Consider the following 21,249-nt stretch of genomic DNA (forward strand, 5'->3'; position numbering starts at 1 on the left):
CAAAAAAAGTTTTGCATCACCCCCGTTCCCAGAACCCTTGAAGGTAGATGTTGACTGTTGATATTGTATCACAGATACAGTCCCTTAGACTGTTCAGAGATGTCACTAAATCCGCCCAAAGATGTAAACAACCACAGGGGGTCCGACAGCCGATCAGTTCCAATCATTCCACCAGGAAGAAGGTACATAGCTCGTGTTGTCTGTAGTTCAACCATACCTAGATGGTCAATTAGCGGTTCGATCGCGTTCGCATTGTTACTTTGTGCCAGATAGGGCTCTCAACAAGGGAAGTGTACAGTCATCATGGAGTAAACCAAAGCGATGATGTTTGGACGTGGAGGAGATACAGAGAGACAGGAACTGTCGATGACATGCCTCGCTAAGGCCGCCCAAGGGCTACTACTGCAGTGTACGACCGCTACCTACGGATTATGGGTTGAATAATGCTTTTTCTGCAGCCACAGGACGTCATGTTACAAGTCAAACTGTGCGCAATACGCTGCATGACGCACAACTTCACCCCCACCGTCCATGGCGAGTTCCATCTTTGCAACCGCAACACCATGCGGCGCTGTACAGATTGGTTCAACAACATGCTGAATGGAGTGATCAGGATTGGCATCAAGTTCTCTTCACCAATGATTTTCTCATATGCCTTCAACCAGACAATCGACGGAGACATGTTTGGAGGCAACCCAGTCAGGCTGAACGCGTCAGACACACTGCCCATCGAGTGCAGCAAGGTGGAGGTTCCCTGCTGTTTTAGGGAGGCGTTATGTGGGGGCGACGTACGCCGCTGGTGGTCATGGAAGGCGCCATAATGGCTGTACGATACTTGAGTGCCACACTCTGACCAATAGTGCAATCATATCGATAGTATATTGGCGAGGCACTCGTCTTCATGGTCGAAAATTCACGCCCCATCGTGCACATCTTGCGAATGCCTTGCTGCAGGATAACGGCATCGCTCGACTAGAGTGACCTGCATGTTCTCCAGACGTGAACCCTATCGAAAAATGTCTGGGATAGGTTGGATGGGCTGTTTATGGACGATTTGACCCATCAACCACTCTGAGGGATCTACGCCGAATTGCTGTTGAGGAGTGGGACAACCTGACCAACATTGCCTCGATGAACATGTGGATAGTATGCCACGATGAATACAGACATGAAAGAGGATGTGTTACTGGCATTAGATGTACTGATGTGTACAGCAGTCTGGACCACCACCTCTGAAGGCCTCGCTGTGTGATGGTATAACGTGCAGTGTGTTGTTTTCATGAGCAATAAAAAGGGAGGAAACGATGTTCATGTTGATCTCTATTCCAATGTACTGTACAGGTTTCGGAACTCTCTGAACCGGGGTGATGCAAAACTTTTTTGATGCGTGTATTTGGAGTTATGACATGTACATTCCAAATCACTTAAAATATACACACATAAATATGAAATCACACACAAAAATATGTACATCTAAGGATAATTGATATCTTTAACAATACACTATCAGACAGTCATTATGAGTCATTATTCCTGTGTATGTAATGTTGTCTCCACAACCTAATGTTAGTTCAGGTGAGTATAATAAGCAGAAAACATTTGACTCAATCTAAAGCTTATAGTTGAAAGGAATCTACTGGTGTACACTTAAATGCGGAACCCTAATATTGTAATTATACTAATATAAACTAAAATGAAACTATTATAAAAAATGTATGTCTCTGGCAGCTTCTATACAGCGGATCGCTGAGTGTGCACGACTGTAGAGTCATAGATACTGCTTCTGGTCCGGAACTATAGTGTAGGAGTAAGCGAGTGCTTGATGCACAGCAGTGGTTATCTGTCTGTCAGCGAAAGAGGATGCACTAGGCAATTTCTGTGTGTACTCTGTAATGCCAACAAGTGTTAGAGTGTAATGTAGGAATTATGAGTTCATGCATTATTGGAAATATAAATATGTAAGAAGAAGTCTTTTCACAAGAAAAGTAATGAAGTTAAATTTTTGTGGCTTTCAGTTTGCCAGTGTATTAGTGTAAATGAGTTGGCTGGTAACTGGTAACACTGAGTGCTATGTTGAGTAGCCCCAGAAAATACATAAACCAATTTGATTTATAGGCTGGTTAAATATTTCCCTTTTGTAATGTTTCTAATATTTGTTAACACAGGTATATGTAACTGATGATTCGTCAGTATGTTTTTAGTGAGGTTAAATAATACTTGCTGCATGTCGTTTGTGACTCAGTTAGTAAAAAGGACAGGATTTTTCTGACTAATGTAATTTCAACTGTCGGATGTTTTGAAAAGCCAAACTTAATTTCGAATACAATTTCACTATTGGGAAAGTCAATGTTAGTAATTCACCCAAATCACTACTACCTCCCTTTCCAGGCCATATGTTTTTCAAAGACATTGAATTTTTCTTAAATGTTTTCGTTTATCAGCCAATAGAAAGCCATGTACATTTCAAACTATTATGGCCAGCATTACACACTGGTGAACTGGTAGCTAGTATATTTTATTCTTCTTCATGAGAGACCACAATATATCGTGATGCACCGTTTTTGCTTTAGAGGTAAGACAATTTTATTTATTTGCTATGTGCACAGGGACCAAAGTTATGTTTTGAACAGGGACAGAGGATTCAGTACCAATGGGAGTGAATGTATTTTGCAGTGACTGTATTTCTTTATTGGAAGTGGGAGTTACATTGTCCAATCGGTACGTATAATGTTATTGCTAACAATAACACAGAGTAAGTAAATCTCTTGCAGTTACAACATGCTACATGGTAACTCCAGTTTTGTATGAAATCCCAGTTCAAGCATTAATTCAATGTATTCCAAAGAGGAAAATCTGGAAAGTATATTACATAGTACACATTGATTTTTAGTATAAATGTGATGTTTTGGGACATTTCTACAAAAGTTTGGTGAATACATCGAAAATCATGTATCAGAAGTAACGTTTATCATTTTCTTGATAGTATGTAGTAGTCTACATACTGTAAGGTAATAGTATTTATTTATTTATCTGTTTAGCATCTATGCTATTGTATCAGTCAAACACAGAAATTGAAAAATAAAATATACAAAATGAAACTACCTACAACATGTACCAGTACAATTAGAATTTCTTTGCACACAGATGGTGTATAATAATTTGTTTACCAGTAATAACTACATATAGAATAAATAGTGATATACATACAAAAGGAGTATAGCACAGACTGAAAAATACAAAAATAGAAGCTTCTCATGGGATTTGTCACACAGCTGCATTACATATGTTGGTGGTTAATTTATGAAATCATTCCTCTATCTTCAAGATATTCGTTTACTGAGTAGCACTATTTATATATTAAAAGTTTCTATGCCCTAATTTGAAATTTATGACATCCTTTAAATCTTTAATATATTAAGGCAATTGCATTGTAGAGCTTAATACCCATTTAGCTTACATTCTTCCTGTTCTTTGTGATGTAGTTGTAACACTCAGCATTTGTGCAGAGATTGCTTAGATTTGCTTTGGTTAAGAGTATGCATTTAAATATATAGACTGCTGTTAGAGTTTATATTACCTGAAAAGCCATCTGCAGTGAGCTTGTGTAGAACTGTAGGTAATTATTCGAACAGTCCGTTTTGTAAAGTAATTTTTTTAAAAATAAGTTTTTGAGCTGGCTCAGAGTGCTATTCTACATGAAGCAATGGAATATAAATATACAAAGTGTGCCAATTTGATACCTTCTAAAGTGCAAACGTTTTCAACAAATCTCAGTGTTAAGCAGGCTGAGTTAAGTTTGTCTGTAAGGAATTTTACATTATGTTCCCAGTCCTTAGCTTTATCTAAACACATTACCAACAGTTTTGCAACTGCACTCTCTGTATTACTGTGCCATCCCATTCCAAATTGACGTCGTCATACTGAATTATTTTACCAAACTATATGAAATTTGTGAGACCATTATTTAAAAATGGAGACAGAAAAAAATAGAAAACTATTGTCCCATACCACTTCTTTCTGACTTCTCCAAGATATTACAAAAACTGGTGAAATTGCAGGTCATCAGTTACTTGGACAACAACAAAGTTTGGAATTGTAATCAACACAATTTTAGTGCACAGAGACTACAGTTGTAGACTACAACCAAGAAATAATTAAAAATTTGGATAAAAAGAAATGTTTAACAGTAGTCAGTTTGGATCTATCTAAAACCTTTGACCTGACTGCCATGCAACCCTCATTGATCATCTAGAAGCAATAGATATTAAAGAAAGAGTTAAAATGCGGTTTCTGTTGTATCTCAAAAACAAATCTCAAATTGTAGAGCTCACGAATGTTGATTGAAATCAGTAGATAAGCTTAATTTCAAAAGGAAAAGAAGTCCTTTGAGGAATACCCCAGGGCAGCGTCTTAGACCCACTACTCTTTATCACGTATGTGAATAATTTACTGTCACAATATGATACAGCCAAATCTGTATTATAAGCAGATGACACAAGATCTAATATTGAGTGACTCACAAACTCATTACATTCCGGTATTGATAAAAGTATTGAGACTTGGTTTGATGTAATTAAACTTACACCTAATGCAAAGAAAACAAATTATGTTCTATTGGTATATTTGGCTACTGAGAGAGTCAGTGCATTGGTTAGTACACTCGACTCACAATGAGGAGGACAGTGGTCCAAATTCCTGTCCAGCCATACAGATTTAGATTTTCTGTGGTTTTCGTAACCTGATTAAGCAAATGCTGGGATGGTTCCTTTGAAAGAGCATGGTCGATTACCTTTCCTATCCTTCCTTAACATGATCCCTTTGCTCCATCTCTGTTTTCATTGTCGTTGTCACATAAACACTAACCTCCCTCCCTTCCAATACGTTTGATATTTAGTAAACGCAGTTTTCAGAAGTAAATATACTATTAGAAATCGTTCTTCACTTCATTCACCACTCCCCCTTCCCAGAAACTTATATGAGTACCCCTGGTCCCTAGCTCATATCTTGGTTGTGATATTGACTGGATGTACTGTTTGGCCCTGATAACTTGACAACTGCGCTAATGCTGCCAGGAGTGGAGAAAATCATCACTACTTGCAAAATATCCATTTGTCTTTGAGCACTGCCAACAGCTAGCTGCCCTTAGACACTAAATATTTGAAAGGCTTGTGTTTACTCATAAGTAGCTTCTGTAAGCACTTACTGTGGTGTTTCCATTAGAACAAAATCTTACTCAAGTTTACTTGTTCAAGTCATGGGGTAAGTTTATTTGAAGTACTTTCTGAAAGTATTTATTGCAGAAGTGCAGTTATTCTTAAAAAGCAAATCAGTCTTCACAGATGTTGCATTATTATTAATGAATAAAAATCGTGATGAAGCAGAAAATTTTTTTAGAGGCGTATGTATTAATATCACCAAGAAAAACTATCCAGTTTACTAAAATCAGAGAATTTCACCGAGATTAAAAACTTTGAAGATGTCATATGCAAATTTTGAACATCTTCTGTCTAATGTATGAGCAAATATTCCATAACAGGAAAAAACGCACTATAGTATCTCACAAGGGGACTGCCTTTTAATTGTGCTTCGATTTACTACATTTATGATAGATGTTATGCATTTTTGTTTACAATAACACAGCAAAATTGCTAAAATTTAAAATATCTATGCTGCCATTCTGCTTTTTCTTTCTTTGAAACAAATTAATTCATAAGCTTATTTCGCACTTCCTTGACTGGTGGTGCCAATTATATGTGTTGAAGGTTTCGAATGGTAGTCATTGAGCCATTCTGCTTTTCGACACTGACGTTTTTGCATCGGTACTGAACACACACAACTCCTTTAACTTTGAGAAAAACTTTCATTGAATGCCAGATGGGGAAAGTGCTTGTAGCAAGATGCAAGAAAGTAGAACGAATTTTCATCCTACACTGGAGTGCATGCTGATTGGAAACTTCCTGAAAAATTAAAACTGTGTGCCAGATCGGGACTCGAACCTGGGAACCAGTCTGGCATACAGTTTTAGTTTTTCAGGAAGCTTCGTGCAAGAAACTGTGTCCACTAATTGGCGAATTTCTTGAAGTGAAGTTGACAATACTATTGGACGTCGACCAGGGGGGGGGGGGGGGGATTGCTGCAGATATGGTGGTTCCTATATTGCACACAGTTATGTGATTTTATCGATAATGCGCCATATCACAGCAAGAAGTTCGACGATATGCTTAATAAATATGATTTCAGTATTACGATATTATAGTGGTTGGAGACAGGCAAAAACCGTAACGACTCAATGAGGAAGACTGAACTATTGTCGAAAAAAGGAGAACAAAACACCCGTGAAAGCTGTATGTCATGGATAAAATGGTTGAAAGCAGGGGCCACAAAACACTCTTTTTACCATCCTGCAACTGCGATCCAAATCCGATAGAATTGCCATGGCTAAAATAAAGCACAATTTCAGGGAGAACACTGTCACTGGTGGAATGTCGAAGGAAGGTTTGAAGAATATTGTTAATGCCGCTTTTCTTTCAATTAGTGCAAAAGGCTGGCAAGAGTATTGGGCCAGAGATGGAATAATGGAAGTTTTAATCGATTAAGTTATCATACATACCACGTCCTCAAGCAATGATGATGATGATTTTGAATCAAACACAAATGGCAGTGATCCTTAGTGAACATAATTTTGACGTTTCTTTCAGGCGCTGTTAATTACACTTTGTAAACATTGCTGCTGTGGTGTGCATAATGACTGCAATGTGCAAACATATTCCAAAACTCAGTATTTGACTTTCCACTCGTTGTGTCGTAAGTTGTACATTCATGTACTTTCATTTTTCTTTATTTGCGAGAGATAAAAAAAATACAAAAGTTGTAAGTAAAATTCTCGAGCATGAATATATCAACAAATTAGGTTATTTACGGTACGACGGAAGTGTTACTTAACCGGTCATATTTCCACGAACGGCGGTTCCAATTTCATGTTAAGCATAAAACGTGTATAGTGGTGCGGCACTCTGCAAGTCTGCAAGCAGCAGACAGCTGCATTCTCGTCACCGCTCCTCACCTCTTGACAGCCATTGTGAGTGGGCACCGTCGTTCCCGATAGCCATCGCGCCAATCATCAACTTACCGTGGACAACCGTATATTGAGTGACTTATGTGCGCGAAAATTTTGACAGTAGTGGTTAGTATGCATGTGCAAGTTCTCTTTGGTAGTGGAGAAATTTTCTGTTGATATATACCGTATACATACAGGCATATCTTTACTGCTTACAGTTTTCACTGATTGCGCGGGAAAGTATTTGTTTTTGTGTACACGGCAGACTACAGAGTGTGGTGCATTTACTTTGCGATATTGAAGATACCTACGAAAGGAAGATTCAGTAATTAGGTGCAAGTATGGTGTTAGAAAATACTGGAAAGTACAGACCTGAAAGAAAGGAGGCAACAACAAAAGGGACTGGTTTTCCTAAGTGAGTACATAAACAATTCTATTGTCAAACATTTGACAAACAGAAAAAGAAACACACTACCTTAGTTGACTACGTAAACATTGATATATTTGAAGCCCAAGCATGCTATTCCCTAATCCATTTGTTGAACGCAATGCAGAATAACTGGTTGAATAACGTGAGGGTCCGCGTCGCGATACAGCGGCAAATTTCAACCAAGACTGTTTTTAACCAATATTGTTATTTGTGCTTTTGAGAAAGATAGATATCTAGTAAACTACAAGGAAAGCCACAAATTTTTACGGGCTTTTTTTTCCAATGCCTTAGCTCATATTTGTCACACAGTCCTAGAGTGGGCACTTGTGATTGTCATATAGCTAACAGGCATTTTCAGCAAGCAGGACTTTTCAGGTCCTCGCCATAAGAGCTGGATCTGAGACTATAACCCTTTGAAGTGACCTTCTTTATTAAGTTTTCTATTTAGGACTACATTTTTACATGTTGTTCTGTAAGAAATCTTCACGGTATGTTTCAGTTAGTATATGACTCTTAATACTACTTCTGGAGTTAGATGATCTCTTTCGTTTATTAGAAATTTCATAATGTGAATGTTAATAAATAAGACTCTTTGCTGTGAATCAGTGGTATATGATACACCTGATTTATTTATTTATTTATTTTTTTCACCATTCCTTCTCATCAAGCCTCATGACCTCCTTTGCTTTAGAAGTCAGAGAGAGATACTGACCTATTATTTGGGTCATACCATGTCATTTCAACCAGTTTGTGCAAATGTTCCAGCTGATAGTCTCAGATTTGGCTGAAATTTAACACACCAATTCTACAAAGTGTGGAACTCTCATGTACAAAATTTGAAGTTCTCCTGCCAATTAGTTCCAGAATTGTGAAAGAAGGTGCCGTGACCCGGAAATTGCAACCCGCATCTGGCAATCTATCTTCAGACCCAACTTCAGGCCTTAATAACTTTGGAACTATTCCGCACAGTCCAGTGAAATTTTTACAAACCAGTAACATCCACTTACAGAACACACTCTATAAATCAAAACACCAACAACATATTTCTGAGGGAAAATAAAAAATTCCAAAATGTGATTTAAAAAATGTAATACGTTAAAAGGTACATATTGTAGGTGCCCTCTATGCCAAATATAATTCACTCAATGAGGGTATAAATTATTTTTTGTGGTAAGCTTAGTGTGGCCTAAACACACACAGAACTCATCTTGCCCACATAAGTCACACAAACAGAGTTACATGCACACAAAAATACGAAACATTGAAAAATTACCTGGAAAACATGGATTTTCTAAGTGTGGTAGCACAAAAGGGGCAAGTGATATCCAAGCCAAATTTCAAACACTGCTTAAGTAGACCGTAATATAACATGTGGCAAAATTTCAACTTGTTATTGTAAGGCATTTGTGTACAATAAAAGTTGACAGAGAAGTATTTAGTTACGTTTCTTTTAACACGCTAGTGATGAAGCAGACAGCTTGCTTCAGATAAAGCTGCAGCAATTGTTGGGAACCATTAGGCAACAGAAAGTTAAACAATGGTAGTTTTCAGGGACAGAATAAGTCATTGTTAGGCAGGAACAACAAAGGAAACAAGCAACAATTACAGGTTACGCATGATTTTAAGATTTTAGTTCAGACTGTCCAGTACTGTTGTGGCAAGTCAGTATGGAGGCAGAAGAGTGTACTAGTAGTGCTTTTGTTCAAACAAGTTGCAGTATTGGTAGAGTACAAGCATCTGAATGTCATAAAACAACATATGGAACAAAATGTGGCATTTGCTTTGTGCTGTATGATCTGGATTATTCGGATCAAGCTTTGTTGTTATGGAGATCCGGGATACGCCCTGTGAGCACAAGAAGTACAGTTCAAGGAAACTTTAGTGTTTCTTATCATCATATGAAAGTGTTTCTGGATAAGTATTCTTTCCTACAACGAAGTTAATTTGATCCATTTCGGATTCATAAGAGGACAGGAAAGTGTAGCCTCGGAGAAATGGATGTAAAGTCAGTATTGAAAGTGAATCAGTGCATGGGACTGATAATTTACATGACAATGACGAAGAGTATCAGCCACCTACAACTACAGTGGATGAGCAACTAAATACTTCAGTGACTGCTCTTGGTTTGTCTTCCATGAAGACACACAAAGTTGGGAAAAGGGACAGGCTCAGCTATGGTAGAAGAAACCTACAAGAAACTCAAATGGAATTAAAACACAAAATAGCTGACACGCTAATGGTAAAAGAGGAAGAACTATCTGCTCCAAAGGAACAGAAATCATGCCAGAAATGCTCTGATTTGGACAAAATTATGCATGATTTGAAAGGAAAATGTGCCATATCAACACACCAGAAAAAAGTAGCTATTCTTACCCTTGCACCTTCCAGCTGGTTTATTGACTACACTGCAAAGGAATTCAATGTTTCTACATATATGATAAAGCAAGCTTGGAAAATAAAAGCAACCCAAGGAGTGCTTCCACAACTTCAGCAGGCCCAGGGCAAGCAATTGACTTCAGAAATAAAGATGCTAGTGTCGGAGTTTTATGAAAATAATGACTGCAGCCAAATAATGCCTGGAAAATAAAAACTATGTAATGGTGAAAATGGGAAATGTACATGAACAGATGCAAAAAAAGACTGTTTCTATGCAACATACCAGGACTGTATGTAGAATTCAAGGAAAAGTATCCCAGTACCAGAGTATGTTCATCATCTTTATTCAATCTTCGGCCAAAATGGGTTGTGCCTGTAAGTGCAAGGGGCACACACAATGTTTGTGTATAAGAAACCCATCAAAATGCTAAGCTGATGTTTGCTGCTATAAAGGATTCTGGTCTGGATTACAAAGGTGCAGCGAAGCTGCTACTGTGTGACAGTTCCTACCAGTGCATGATACACAGGTGCGAAAAGTGTCCTGGTAAAGCAAATCTTGAAGAACACATGAATAACAAACTGTATGGTGAACTCCCTATGGATGACAATGAACCTGTTTCTCATAAACAATGGACACACATGGATCGCAAAAGTGTTGAAACAAAGCAAAGTACAGTGAAAGGTTTTGTTGAAATGTGTTGTCAAAAAATGGACAAACTGACCACACACAGCTTCACAGCAAGTGCACAATAGCCTCATCTCCAGTTTTGTAAGGGTAATTTGAAACAAGATGAAATTATAGTAATACTAGACTCTTCTGAAAATTATGCATTTATAGTTCAAGATGCCATCCGAGGATATCATTGGGACAACAGTCAAGCAACTCTCCAGCCATTTGTGATTTTCTATAGAGGTGAATCCGATCATGTGTCTGTCGTGAGCCTGTGCGTTTTTAGTGACTGTTTAATTCATGTTGCCATTGCAGTTCATGCCCACATTCGCACTGTTATGATGTGTGAAAAACAAGCTGCCTCACATACATTTTGCGAAATACATCAGTGATGGGGCAACTAGTCAGTACAAGAACTGTAAAAATCTCAAAAATTTATGCATGCACTACCATGATTTTCAGATACACACTGAATGGAATTCTTTTTTGAAACAAGTCTTGTTAAAAATGTATGTGATGGTATTGGTGCTACCATTAAGCACATGGCACCACGAGCTAGTCTGTAGCACCCTACAGAAGGTCACAGTCTAACACCTCTTCAATTATTTACCTGGGTACAGAAAATTATCTCTGGCATACAATCATTCTATATTTCGAAAGATGAGGTGAAATCAGTCAAAGAGTTGCTAAAAGGCAGACTAGAACACGTTAAAACTGTTGCAGGCACGAGGAGCCATCATCACTTCTCTCCAGCGGACTCTGACAATGTGCACATGAGCAGACTGTCCGGTTTTGACTATAGGTTCATGCACAACATGTGTCTTCACAGTGTGTCTGACTCAGGATTCAGAAGCAAAAACAGCAACATACAATCAGCTTGCTATGTTATTGCTGTTTATGATGACAAATGGTACTTAGGATGTGTTGCAGAGTGCTGTGAAGCAGGAGGTGATGTATTTGTGAACTTCATGGCACCAGCAGGACTAGCAAAATCATTTCATTGGCCACATTTGGCAGACAGGTGTTGGATTCCTTTTGAACATATTCTTATGACAGTTCCAGTTCTTACCAGTGTCAGGAAGACAGTACAATTTCCCACTCAATGTAGAGAGTACAGTAGCTAAAGTGTCGGAGAACTTCTGTTCGAAGCACAATCGACTGGTTTTTAGCAGTTAAGGTGCAGTAATCATTAATGATAGGTTGTGTTAATCTGTCTATATGTTGTTTCTTAGTGATTAAACAGTTGTGGGAGTGATGAGGAGAGGCAGAACAGTTTACAATATATTTTTACAAGATTGTGTTGTGGAACAATGGCCTCATCACCAAATACATCTGTCAACTTCCATTGTACATAAATGTCTTGCAATAACATGCTGAAATTTTGAGATATATATCATTATGGTCTACTTATGCAGTGTGTGAAATTTGGCTTCGATACTACTTGTACCTTTTGTGCTACCACACTTTGAAAACCCATGTTTTTCAGGTAATTTTTCAAATTTTTTTATTTACGTGTGTATGTAACTGTTTTTGTGACTGATATGGGCATGATGAGTTCTGTGTGTGTTTCGGCCACATTAAGCTTACCACAAAAAACTTTATACTCTTTTTGAGTGAATTATATTTGGCATAGAGGGCACCTACAATATGTACCTTTTAACATATTACATTTTTTAATCACATTTTGGAATTTTTTATTTCCCTCAGAAATATGTTGTTGACTCAGGGAGTGTGTGCTCTAAATGGATGTTACTGGGTTGTAAAAATGTCATTGGACTGTGCAGAATAGTTACAAAGTTATTAAGACCTGAAGTTGGGTCTGAAGATAGATTGCCAGATGCGGGTTGCAATTTCTGGGTCACGGCACCTTCTTTCACAAGTCAGAATTCTGGAACTAATTGGCAGGGGAAACTTATACTTTGTACACGAGTGTTCCACACATGGTAGAATTAGTAGTGTACCGAATTTCAGTCAAATCTGAGACTATGAGCTGGAGCCCCTGGTTGAACTGACATGGAATGACCCATTTGTAAATTACTCATTTCTTCACTCTAAAACGCAACAAATTTTATTATTTATGTAAATAACATATTGGGTTTTTCGACTTTATTTATGAGTAGGCAAAGCTCATGACATTTTTTTGCTCCTAAAGATTGATACAGCTCCTCACATTCGAAGTGTGACTGTGGGTAGGAGGAAAAAGGTGTGTGTCTAATGGAAGATTATAGAATAGTTGCAATAATTCTCTGAAACAGTGTCACAAATGTTAAGAAACACGTACAAGGGAGCAGAAAATGTGACACATATAAGTACCTTAGATCTGCGTTATATGTAAGGGGGGACTCTTGTGACTCACCTTCTGCACTCTGCCTGCATTGTGATCTTACAATTGCTGTTTCCTAGTGACTGGATGAATCCACATTTGGCCAAAATTAGTGATAGGGTGAAGTGGAGTAAGTGTAACCACGTTTTGGCATAGTTCAACTTTGACACCGAATTGCCGGCTTGTTATTGAAGATATGATTTTGAAATTTCTCATGCTTAAAGTTTGACTTATTGACTTTTAAACAATCTACATTTTGTTTTGAAAAAATAAATTATATGGTCAATTAATTGTTTTCAAAATTATGTGGTGTGAAGTTACACTTGGCCCGAACCATGGGACAAGTGTAACCTAGCATTGTTGTACCCATACAGAGCATTGTAAAAGAGACTTGGGGTAAGTGACCTGATTACCCACTTTTTACTGAATTTGAGGATTTTTAAATCATTAAAATATCTTAAATTTTACTCGAGATACGAACTTTTTTGTACACGCCTCTTTGTATATTATGAAATACACAGAAAATGTTAGCTAAACTAAAAAGTAAGTGTTGGCGTAAACCATAAAACACTGAAACAGAATGCTTCATAGATGATTTATTTTTGTTTTAGGCCAGTAATTTATTAGTTTAAATTGTGCAAAAGTAATATTTTTTCTTTAGTAGGCAATTTAACAAAAATAATAAATTATCTAGTATCAAGAGGAAAGAAAAATTCACTTCATAAGTTCACTTTTCATTATTTTTCATGGTAATTGAACTAAAGTTGTTGGCAATTTGTGTTTAACGCTCAACTGCCCTAATTCAGCTTATTATATTCACACTTAGGCCCTAACTATTATTTAGTCACTGAATGTTGTATGAATCAAATGTAACACCAAATGTCAGGTCTCCCCTGTGACTCAAAGTGGGCTCAGGTAGCACTGAAATGACATAAGAGGATGAAACTTCCATCTCATCTTTTCTATCAGGCCAGTAGAATGTGATGCCAATGCTTTGTCTTATTTTTGCATCTGAGGAAAATCACTTCGGGATCGCCTAAATCACAAATTTTGGTAACTTGGCCAATAAAATGAACTTTCTTACATTTTGTTGCAAAAGCTACCAGAACATAGTTTCCAACTGTAATTTTATCTTTGGCTTCAAAAAAGTTTGTCTCTTTCTTCTTCACAGTTTATCATTTCTTTCCTGAGATCAACCAGTGTTGTTATGGTCCCACTTTCTTCATCACTACTTATTAAAGATAGGCCTCCTTCAGTTTCACTTTCTTCACTTGTTGATTCAACTTCCAGTCTTTTTTTTTCTTGTTACCCACGTGAGCACTCGGGGATTTTTTTCCACAACATTCCGGGATGCCATTTCGGATAAAGTAGCAGCACTTTGTTTGGAAGATTTACTTTTCATTACCAAGCCCTTTTTTATGTCGATAATGCTTTCTCCTTATTATTCTTGTTTCCTTTAACATCTTTTTGTTTATAGATGGCATCTTGAAAAGTGATAACTTCAGCTCCTGGTGCATTCCTTTTCTTCTTTGTTTTACCAGTGGGACTTCACTGTTGGGCTGTGTCATATTTTATAAAAGGAAATGTGGTTTAAAAGTATAGTAGACTTAAATAAAAAATAAAATATATCTCACACAAACTCAGTAGGCCTAGAAATCCAGCATATCAGGTATTCTAGTGTCCATATGCACAGGAAGGCCAGTTTAGTTGATCTAGTGTGATAGCAAAAACAAGGTTACGGCTTAAATAAATAAATCTGTTCCGGTAAGTTTGTTTGGGGCAAGTGTAACCCCTGTTGGTTACACTTGCCCCACATGGGAAAAAGTTGGGGTAAATGCAATCATGCATGGCATATCAAGAGCTTTATCAGTAGAGCAAAATGAATCTCATATTTGAAATTTTCATGCAAAAGTTAGTTTGTAACCAAAAAATGGTGCAGTTATCTTTAAAACTGCAAAAATGACAGACCACCTAATTCTGAGCATGTCACTCACTCGCAGAGTGAAAATGTAGACGTCAATTCAAGTCCAAAAATTAATTACCAATTTATGTCAGATTTGACAACTTATGGTTAAATATAACAAAGAAAGGTGTAAATTAATATGTGTGATAGGTCAGAGGTAAAAATACAGCTTCTTTAAGGCACCATAAGCCATGGTTACACTAACCCCATGGTTACACTTACCCCACTTCACCCTATATTGTCCATTGGGCCATGCTGGGGTGATCCTCCACACCCTGTCCAAACTGCCAAAGCTGTGCCCCCTCCCACTTACCCCTCCCCCACCCCACCCATCAAAAAGAGATCTTTTTGCAAATTTTTCAACATGGATTTAGTAAATTTTATGATTTTGCACTGCATATTTAATAGAAATCAAGCATACTTGATGACTATTGTACACAACAAATTAAACCTTTTTTGTTGAAAATAAATTCCAAATTGTGTGAACATCCCAAAAAATCTTTTGATTCATGAGAAATCTATGTTTACGTTATTCCACATGATGACATGCTTGTCACAATTCGCACTAAAACTCTTTGGGCTATAGCTCTCAAGTTCATAGACTGTCATTGTCTTTTTTTAAATTTTTAATTTTAATTTATTTTTTACTGGCATTGGTCCAAAGCAGCATAAAATAATTCGCCCTTTTTAGTATGAGCTGATTCGGCTTTAAGGATTAGGTACTTATATATACTATGCTACATTCCTTGAATATTTCCTTTATATTTGCCTATCCAAAACATCTGCAGGACTTGAGTGCATTTCATTGGATGAGATGTGACTATGCCGTATAGTTCCTCATTCAGTCGGCCACCTTCATTTTCATCCAGTATTAAGAAATGGTGCTTTAAGCTTCATAATGATTTATTCAGAACTTAGTAGCTATGTATTGCATAAATCTGGATCTGACCTTTTCATCAATTATGTTGTTTTGCCCTAGACTATGAAGCAGGGAACAACTTCCATCTTACTGGTAGCACAGAAAACTTGTCTATTTTGAGTTAATTGAGCTTTGTTCCCTGATATCAAAGCATAAAAACTTCGTAATATCTATAAATCTCTCCCTCCACAGTTCATTGTGAACTAACTGTTGTCGCCAGTTTTCTAACCACTCGCTACACATTTTTATTCTTTTGAGACAAAAAGACCTAATGTTGTGTACCACAGCAGTGAACGTGTTCATTTCAGAAAGACGCTAACTACTGTTTGCATTTTGCCTGTTAGTTTCTGTCTCTGTACATAGTTTTATGTGCTTTAGCATTGAGTCAATATAAACAATGGCCAAGAACTAATAACATTATGAATTTTATTGTTTCTCTTCACAAGGGCAATGGCTCCAACTGTCTGAGCTGTAAAACATTATAATTTTGTAAAGTTCTTGGTGGATTCAAGATATGATGCCAATTGTCCCATTCTGGTCCATCTTTTGTGAATTCTGGATGGCACACAAAAATTGGTGAGGGTAACTGACTGATACCTCTTGCTCTCCATCTTTCTCTGTTTTATTGAATATCATCCGTTCTTGAATGACATGCTGGTTTTGATGGAGGAGTTTCTGTTGTCACCGTAACAGTTATTATTATAATGTCTCTGAACACACTGCACTTACATTCATGTGATTAAACACTGGTTACAATATAATCCTCACCCATAGTTCGTTCTTGTCATTAATATTCATTACCTTTGAAGTTTTGTTGTGAAATTCTTGCAAGTGTTCTAAATTTTCCGTTATTTCCTTGCCTAGCCATTTATAGCACGTTTACAATATTTTTATCGTGCCTTACACACATTCAAACATTTTAGGTATAGTCAGATGCTATAATCAGCTCAGAGCCCACAACATATGGTGTAGCATCACTTCATAGGCATTTGCAACGCAACTGAGCATTTACAGCACTCTCCAGTGACATAGATGCATGAATAAAAATTAAAGTGATCAGAACAGGCACTGCCACTGTTCTAGGTATAACATTAGAAACAAAAACAATGGATTTTACTACAGATCTGTTATTCCTAAAGTGACATCTCTTTTAGATATAAATAAAATTAATGAATTTTCAAAGTTTCATTTTAAAATAACATTATTGTTTTAGTCATACAAAATTTCAAAGCACTCATTTTCATCACTTCCACAATTGTGATCTTAAAGCAATCATTGTGTAAAGGATGTTAAAAAAAATCAGTGTCCAAACTGACAGATATTCCTATGGATCTAACAAAAAATATATTTCCTTGAGCAACCAGGTGTCACAAATACTAAACCTGCCGTAGTACTCCTAAGGAAAACATTGTGCATCAAAGCTGCTTTGAGGTATGTTGTGTTTTGACATTCTGATGTTCACATTCAGCTGACAAACAGCATGTAGTGCTGAAGGGCCTGCCTGATAGTTTTAGCAGATAACATGGAGTGCTGCAAGTAGAGAGAACTGTGACACATGCAGTTCATTGAAATGATGCAGCTGAAGGTAATGGTCAAAGACCTCAGTGAATGTTCTGCAAACATTTCTCTGCACAAAGATGTTGACATTATCACATATTTATTGCAATCCATGTTCAATTAGGCACTAGTGGCATGTTCATGGTTCACATGCCCAGTGCAAAGAGACTACAGGTGATGCATACACCAACCTTTGTAGAAGATGTGCTGTTACGCTTTGAGAAAAGACCTGAGTCAAGTACATGAGCAAATGCTGCTCAGTTCAGTGATCAGAATAATTAAATGTAGAATGTGTTATATGAACGGCTGCTTCATTTTTTCGTCCTTCCAGAGAACAGACACTGTGAGCAAATGATTATGCACTTTGGATGTAGCTGTATGCTGATTTCTGTAATGAGCTAACAGAGACCCTCAGTTTCCTATTAAAGTTTTCTTTTTACAGGTGAGGATCAGTTTACTTGAGAAGGAATGTAGAACTGTCAAAACTTGCCTGCACGGTGGATGAAAACCCACATAAAACAAATTTGCGAGGTCATCAAAGAATACATGTTCACTTTTCTTGTGGAGTACTACTTTCTTAGGACCAACGTGTTGTTTCATTTACTCGGGTGTTTCAGACAGAACTTGCAGAATATCATTAGTAATTTTGTTGATCATGCCATTGTAATAGGGATGACTTGACAGGTATAGATTGGGAGTGTTATGCCATCAAAACTGGTGCCAGAGACAGGGGTTCGTGTGGCGTTGTTCTGGATGTCTTGTCTGACGATTACCTTGAGCAGATAGTTAGAGAACCAACTCATGAGGGTAACATCTTGGACCTCCTGGCAACAACCAGACTGGAACTTACCGAATCAGTTAACATATAGGAAGGTGTAAGTGATCATAAGGCTGTGACAGCATGTATGACGATGGGTTCTACAAGTAATGTAAGAAAGGTAGGAAGATATATTTGCTCAGCAAGGGTGACAGGATACAAATTTCAGAATATCTCTGAAGTCAGCATCAAATATTCAGTGATGAAGATGAAAATGTGGAGAACAAATAGAAAAAAATTCGAAAGTATCATTCAGCATGCCCTAGACAAGTATGTTCCAAAAAAGCCTTTAAGGGATGGGAAAGATTCACCATGGTTTAATAGCCATGTTAGAAAAGCTTTATGTAAACAACGAGCACTTCATCTCAGGTTCAAGAGAAGTAAAAACCTAACTGACAAACAAACACTGAACGAAGTGAAAATGAGCATAAGGAGAGCAATGACAGAAACATTCAGTGATTTTGAAAGTAAGATATTGTCAACTGACCTGAGTAAAAAACCTGAGAGATTGTGGTCATATGCAAAATCAGTAAGCGGGTCAAAATTATCTATTTATTCTCTCAGCTACCACAATGGCACTGAAACAGAAGATAACAGAGAGAAGGCTGAAATACTGAATTCGGCCTTCGGAAGGTGTTTCACTGTGGATGATTGTTACCCTGTCCTTCCTTTCAATTGCTGTACGAACGTCGAAATGGCAGATATTGAGATAACTGATTGCGAAATTAAAAAGCAGCTACAATCGCTTAGTAGTGGAAAAGTGTCAGGACCAAATGAGATACCTATAAGAATCTATTTTAAAGGAAAGAACTTGCTCCCCTTCTGGCAGTAGTTTATCATAGATCGCTTGAGCAATGAATGGTACCAAACGACTGGAAAAAAGCGCATGTCATTCCCGTTTTTAAGAAAGTCCATAAGACAAACCCACACAATTATAGACCTATATCATAGACATCAGTCTGTTGTAGAATTATGGAACAAGTTTTATGCTCAAGAATTATGATGTTTTTAGAAAATGAACATCTCCTCTATAAAAATCAACATGGATTTTGCAAACAGATATCCTGTGAAACTCGGCTCGCTCTATTCCTCCATGAGATCCACAGCGTAGTGGACGAGTGCGATCAGGTTGATACCGTGTTCTTTGATTTCAGTAAGGCATTTGACACTGTCCTGCATTGCTGTTTAATGAAAGAAATATGAGCTTATGGAGTATCGGAGCAGACTTGTTATTGGATTAAAGACTTTCTTGCAGATAGAACTCGACATGTAGCTCTTAATGGAACAAAATTGACAGATATAAAGGTAATACCCGGAGTACCAAAGGGAAGTGTGATACGAACGTTACTGTTGACAGTATATATAAATGATCTAGTAGAAAATATCAGATGCTCTTTAAGGCTATTTGCAGATGATGCAGTTGTCTATACATAAGTAGCAATGACAGAAGTTGGTAAGAATTTGCAGAACAACCTACAGAGAATTGATGAATGGTGCAGGCTCTGGCAGTTGACGCTGAACGTAAATAAATGTAACATATTGCGCAAACCTAGGAAAAGAAATCCACTACTGTACAGCTACACTATTGATGACAGCTGGAGACAACGTCTGGCATAAAATATCTATACGTAACTATCCAGAGCGACCTTAAGTGGAATGATCGTATAAAACAGACAGTGGGAAAAGCAGATACCTGACTCAGATTCATCAGAAGAATCATAATGAAATGTAACTCATCCATGAAAGCAGTGGCTTATAAGGCACTTATTCACCAGATTCCTGAGTATTCTTCATCTATCTGGGATCCTTATCAGGTAGGACTGATAGAGGAGACAGAGAAGATCCAACAACGAGCGGCGAGTTTTGTCACGGCATTGTTTAGTTTGTGAGAGAGTGTTACGGAAATGCTAAACAAAACTCCACTGGCAGACGTTACAAGAGAGGTGTTGAGCATCAAGGAGAGATTTACTATTAAAATTTCAGGACAGCATTTTTCAGAAGGAGTTGGACAACATATTACTTCCCCCCACATACATCTCGCATATTGACCATGAGGAGCAAATTCGAGAAATTAGAGCCAATGTAGAGGCTTACCAACAATCGTTTTTCCCATGCACTGTTCACAAGTGAAACAGGGTTGGAGGGATCAGCTAGTGGTACTGAAAGTTCCTTCCGGCACACACCATTAGGTGGCATGCGGAATATGATGTAGACGTATATGTACAATGTGCAGACTATAAGTAAAAGAGCACCTGCTGATGTTATTGAAGGAGTTCCCTTACATATCAGAGGAAGTATGTGGTGTATGTGGTTCCAGTATGATGGAACTGTGCTCACTCCGCAGAACAATTGCATGCAGCATTAAATCATGCTTAAGGCATTTAGGACCGGTTCCCGTGAGATCACTGAAGTTAAGCGCTGTTGGGCGTGGCCGGCACTTGGATGGGTGACCATCCAGCTGCCATGCGCTGTTGCCATTTTTCTGGGTGCACTCAGCCTCGTGATGCCAATTGAGGAGCTACTCGGCCGAATAGTAGCGGCTTCGGTCAAGGATACCATCATAACGGCCTGGAGAGCGATGTGCTGACCCCACGCCTCTCCTATCCACATCCTCCTCTGAGGATGACATGGCGGTCGGATGGTCCCGGGAGGCCACGAGTGGCCTGAAGACGGAGTGCTTTTTTTAAGGCATTCAGGAGGGACCTTTACATTGACCTCCAAAATCCCTGGATCTCATCCCATTAACCTTTTTTCACTGTGGGTATGTGGAAACAGAAGTATATTTTATTCCTGTAGACTGAGAGGAAGAGTTGGGTGGAAGAATTCTTGCAATGGCCATGCAGATATAGAACAGACAACACATTTTCCAAACACTGGATGCCCTGCTACATCAATATTGGTCCTGTTCATTTTGAACATTTATAGTTCCACTGATCAGAACAATGAAGGAACCATTTAACATTGTTTTATTCTCAGTCATGCCCATTGACCTTCACATTCCATACTCACTCAATATGTCTTACTGATACCTGGTTGCTTAACAGATATATTTGTTGTTGTCTCCAGCATTGCAGATCTCAGATTGAGAATTGAACTACTGAATGTACTGTTAGCATTGTCAGCTTGGCATGGTGGAA

General features: G+C 37.9%; 1 protein-coding gene across 2 annotated transcripts in view; it reads left to right on the plus strand.

Annotated features, from left to right (window-relative positions):
* Nucleotides 1-7,159: 7,159 nt before the first annotated feature.
* Nucleotides 7,160-21,249, plus strand: part of LOC126267081 (DNA polymerase epsilon catalytic subunit 1) — a 266,885-nt gene continuing 252,795 nt past the window's right edge. The window contains exons 1-2 of one of the 2 annotated variants that reach the window (XM_049971945.1): nt 7,160-7,183; nt 7,276-7,472. In XM_049971945.1, coding sequence (XP_049827902.1) covers nt 7,399-7,472 — 74 coding nt within the window. In that variant the 5' untranslated portion in view covers nt 7,160-7,183; nt 7,276-7,398. Of the gene's footprint in view, nt 7,184-7,275; nt 7,473-21,249 lie in introns of those variants that run through there. The other variant, XM_049971944.1, reaches the window with a different exon arrangement.

This window comes from Schistocerca gregaria, chromosome 4 (assembly GCF_023897955.1).
Source record: "Schistocerca gregaria isolate iqSchGreg1 chromosome 4, iqSchGreg1.2, whole genome shotgun sequence".
NCBI classification, from domain to species: domain Eukaryota; kingdom Metazoa; phylum Arthropoda; class Insecta; order Orthoptera; family Acrididae; genus Schistocerca; species Schistocerca gregaria.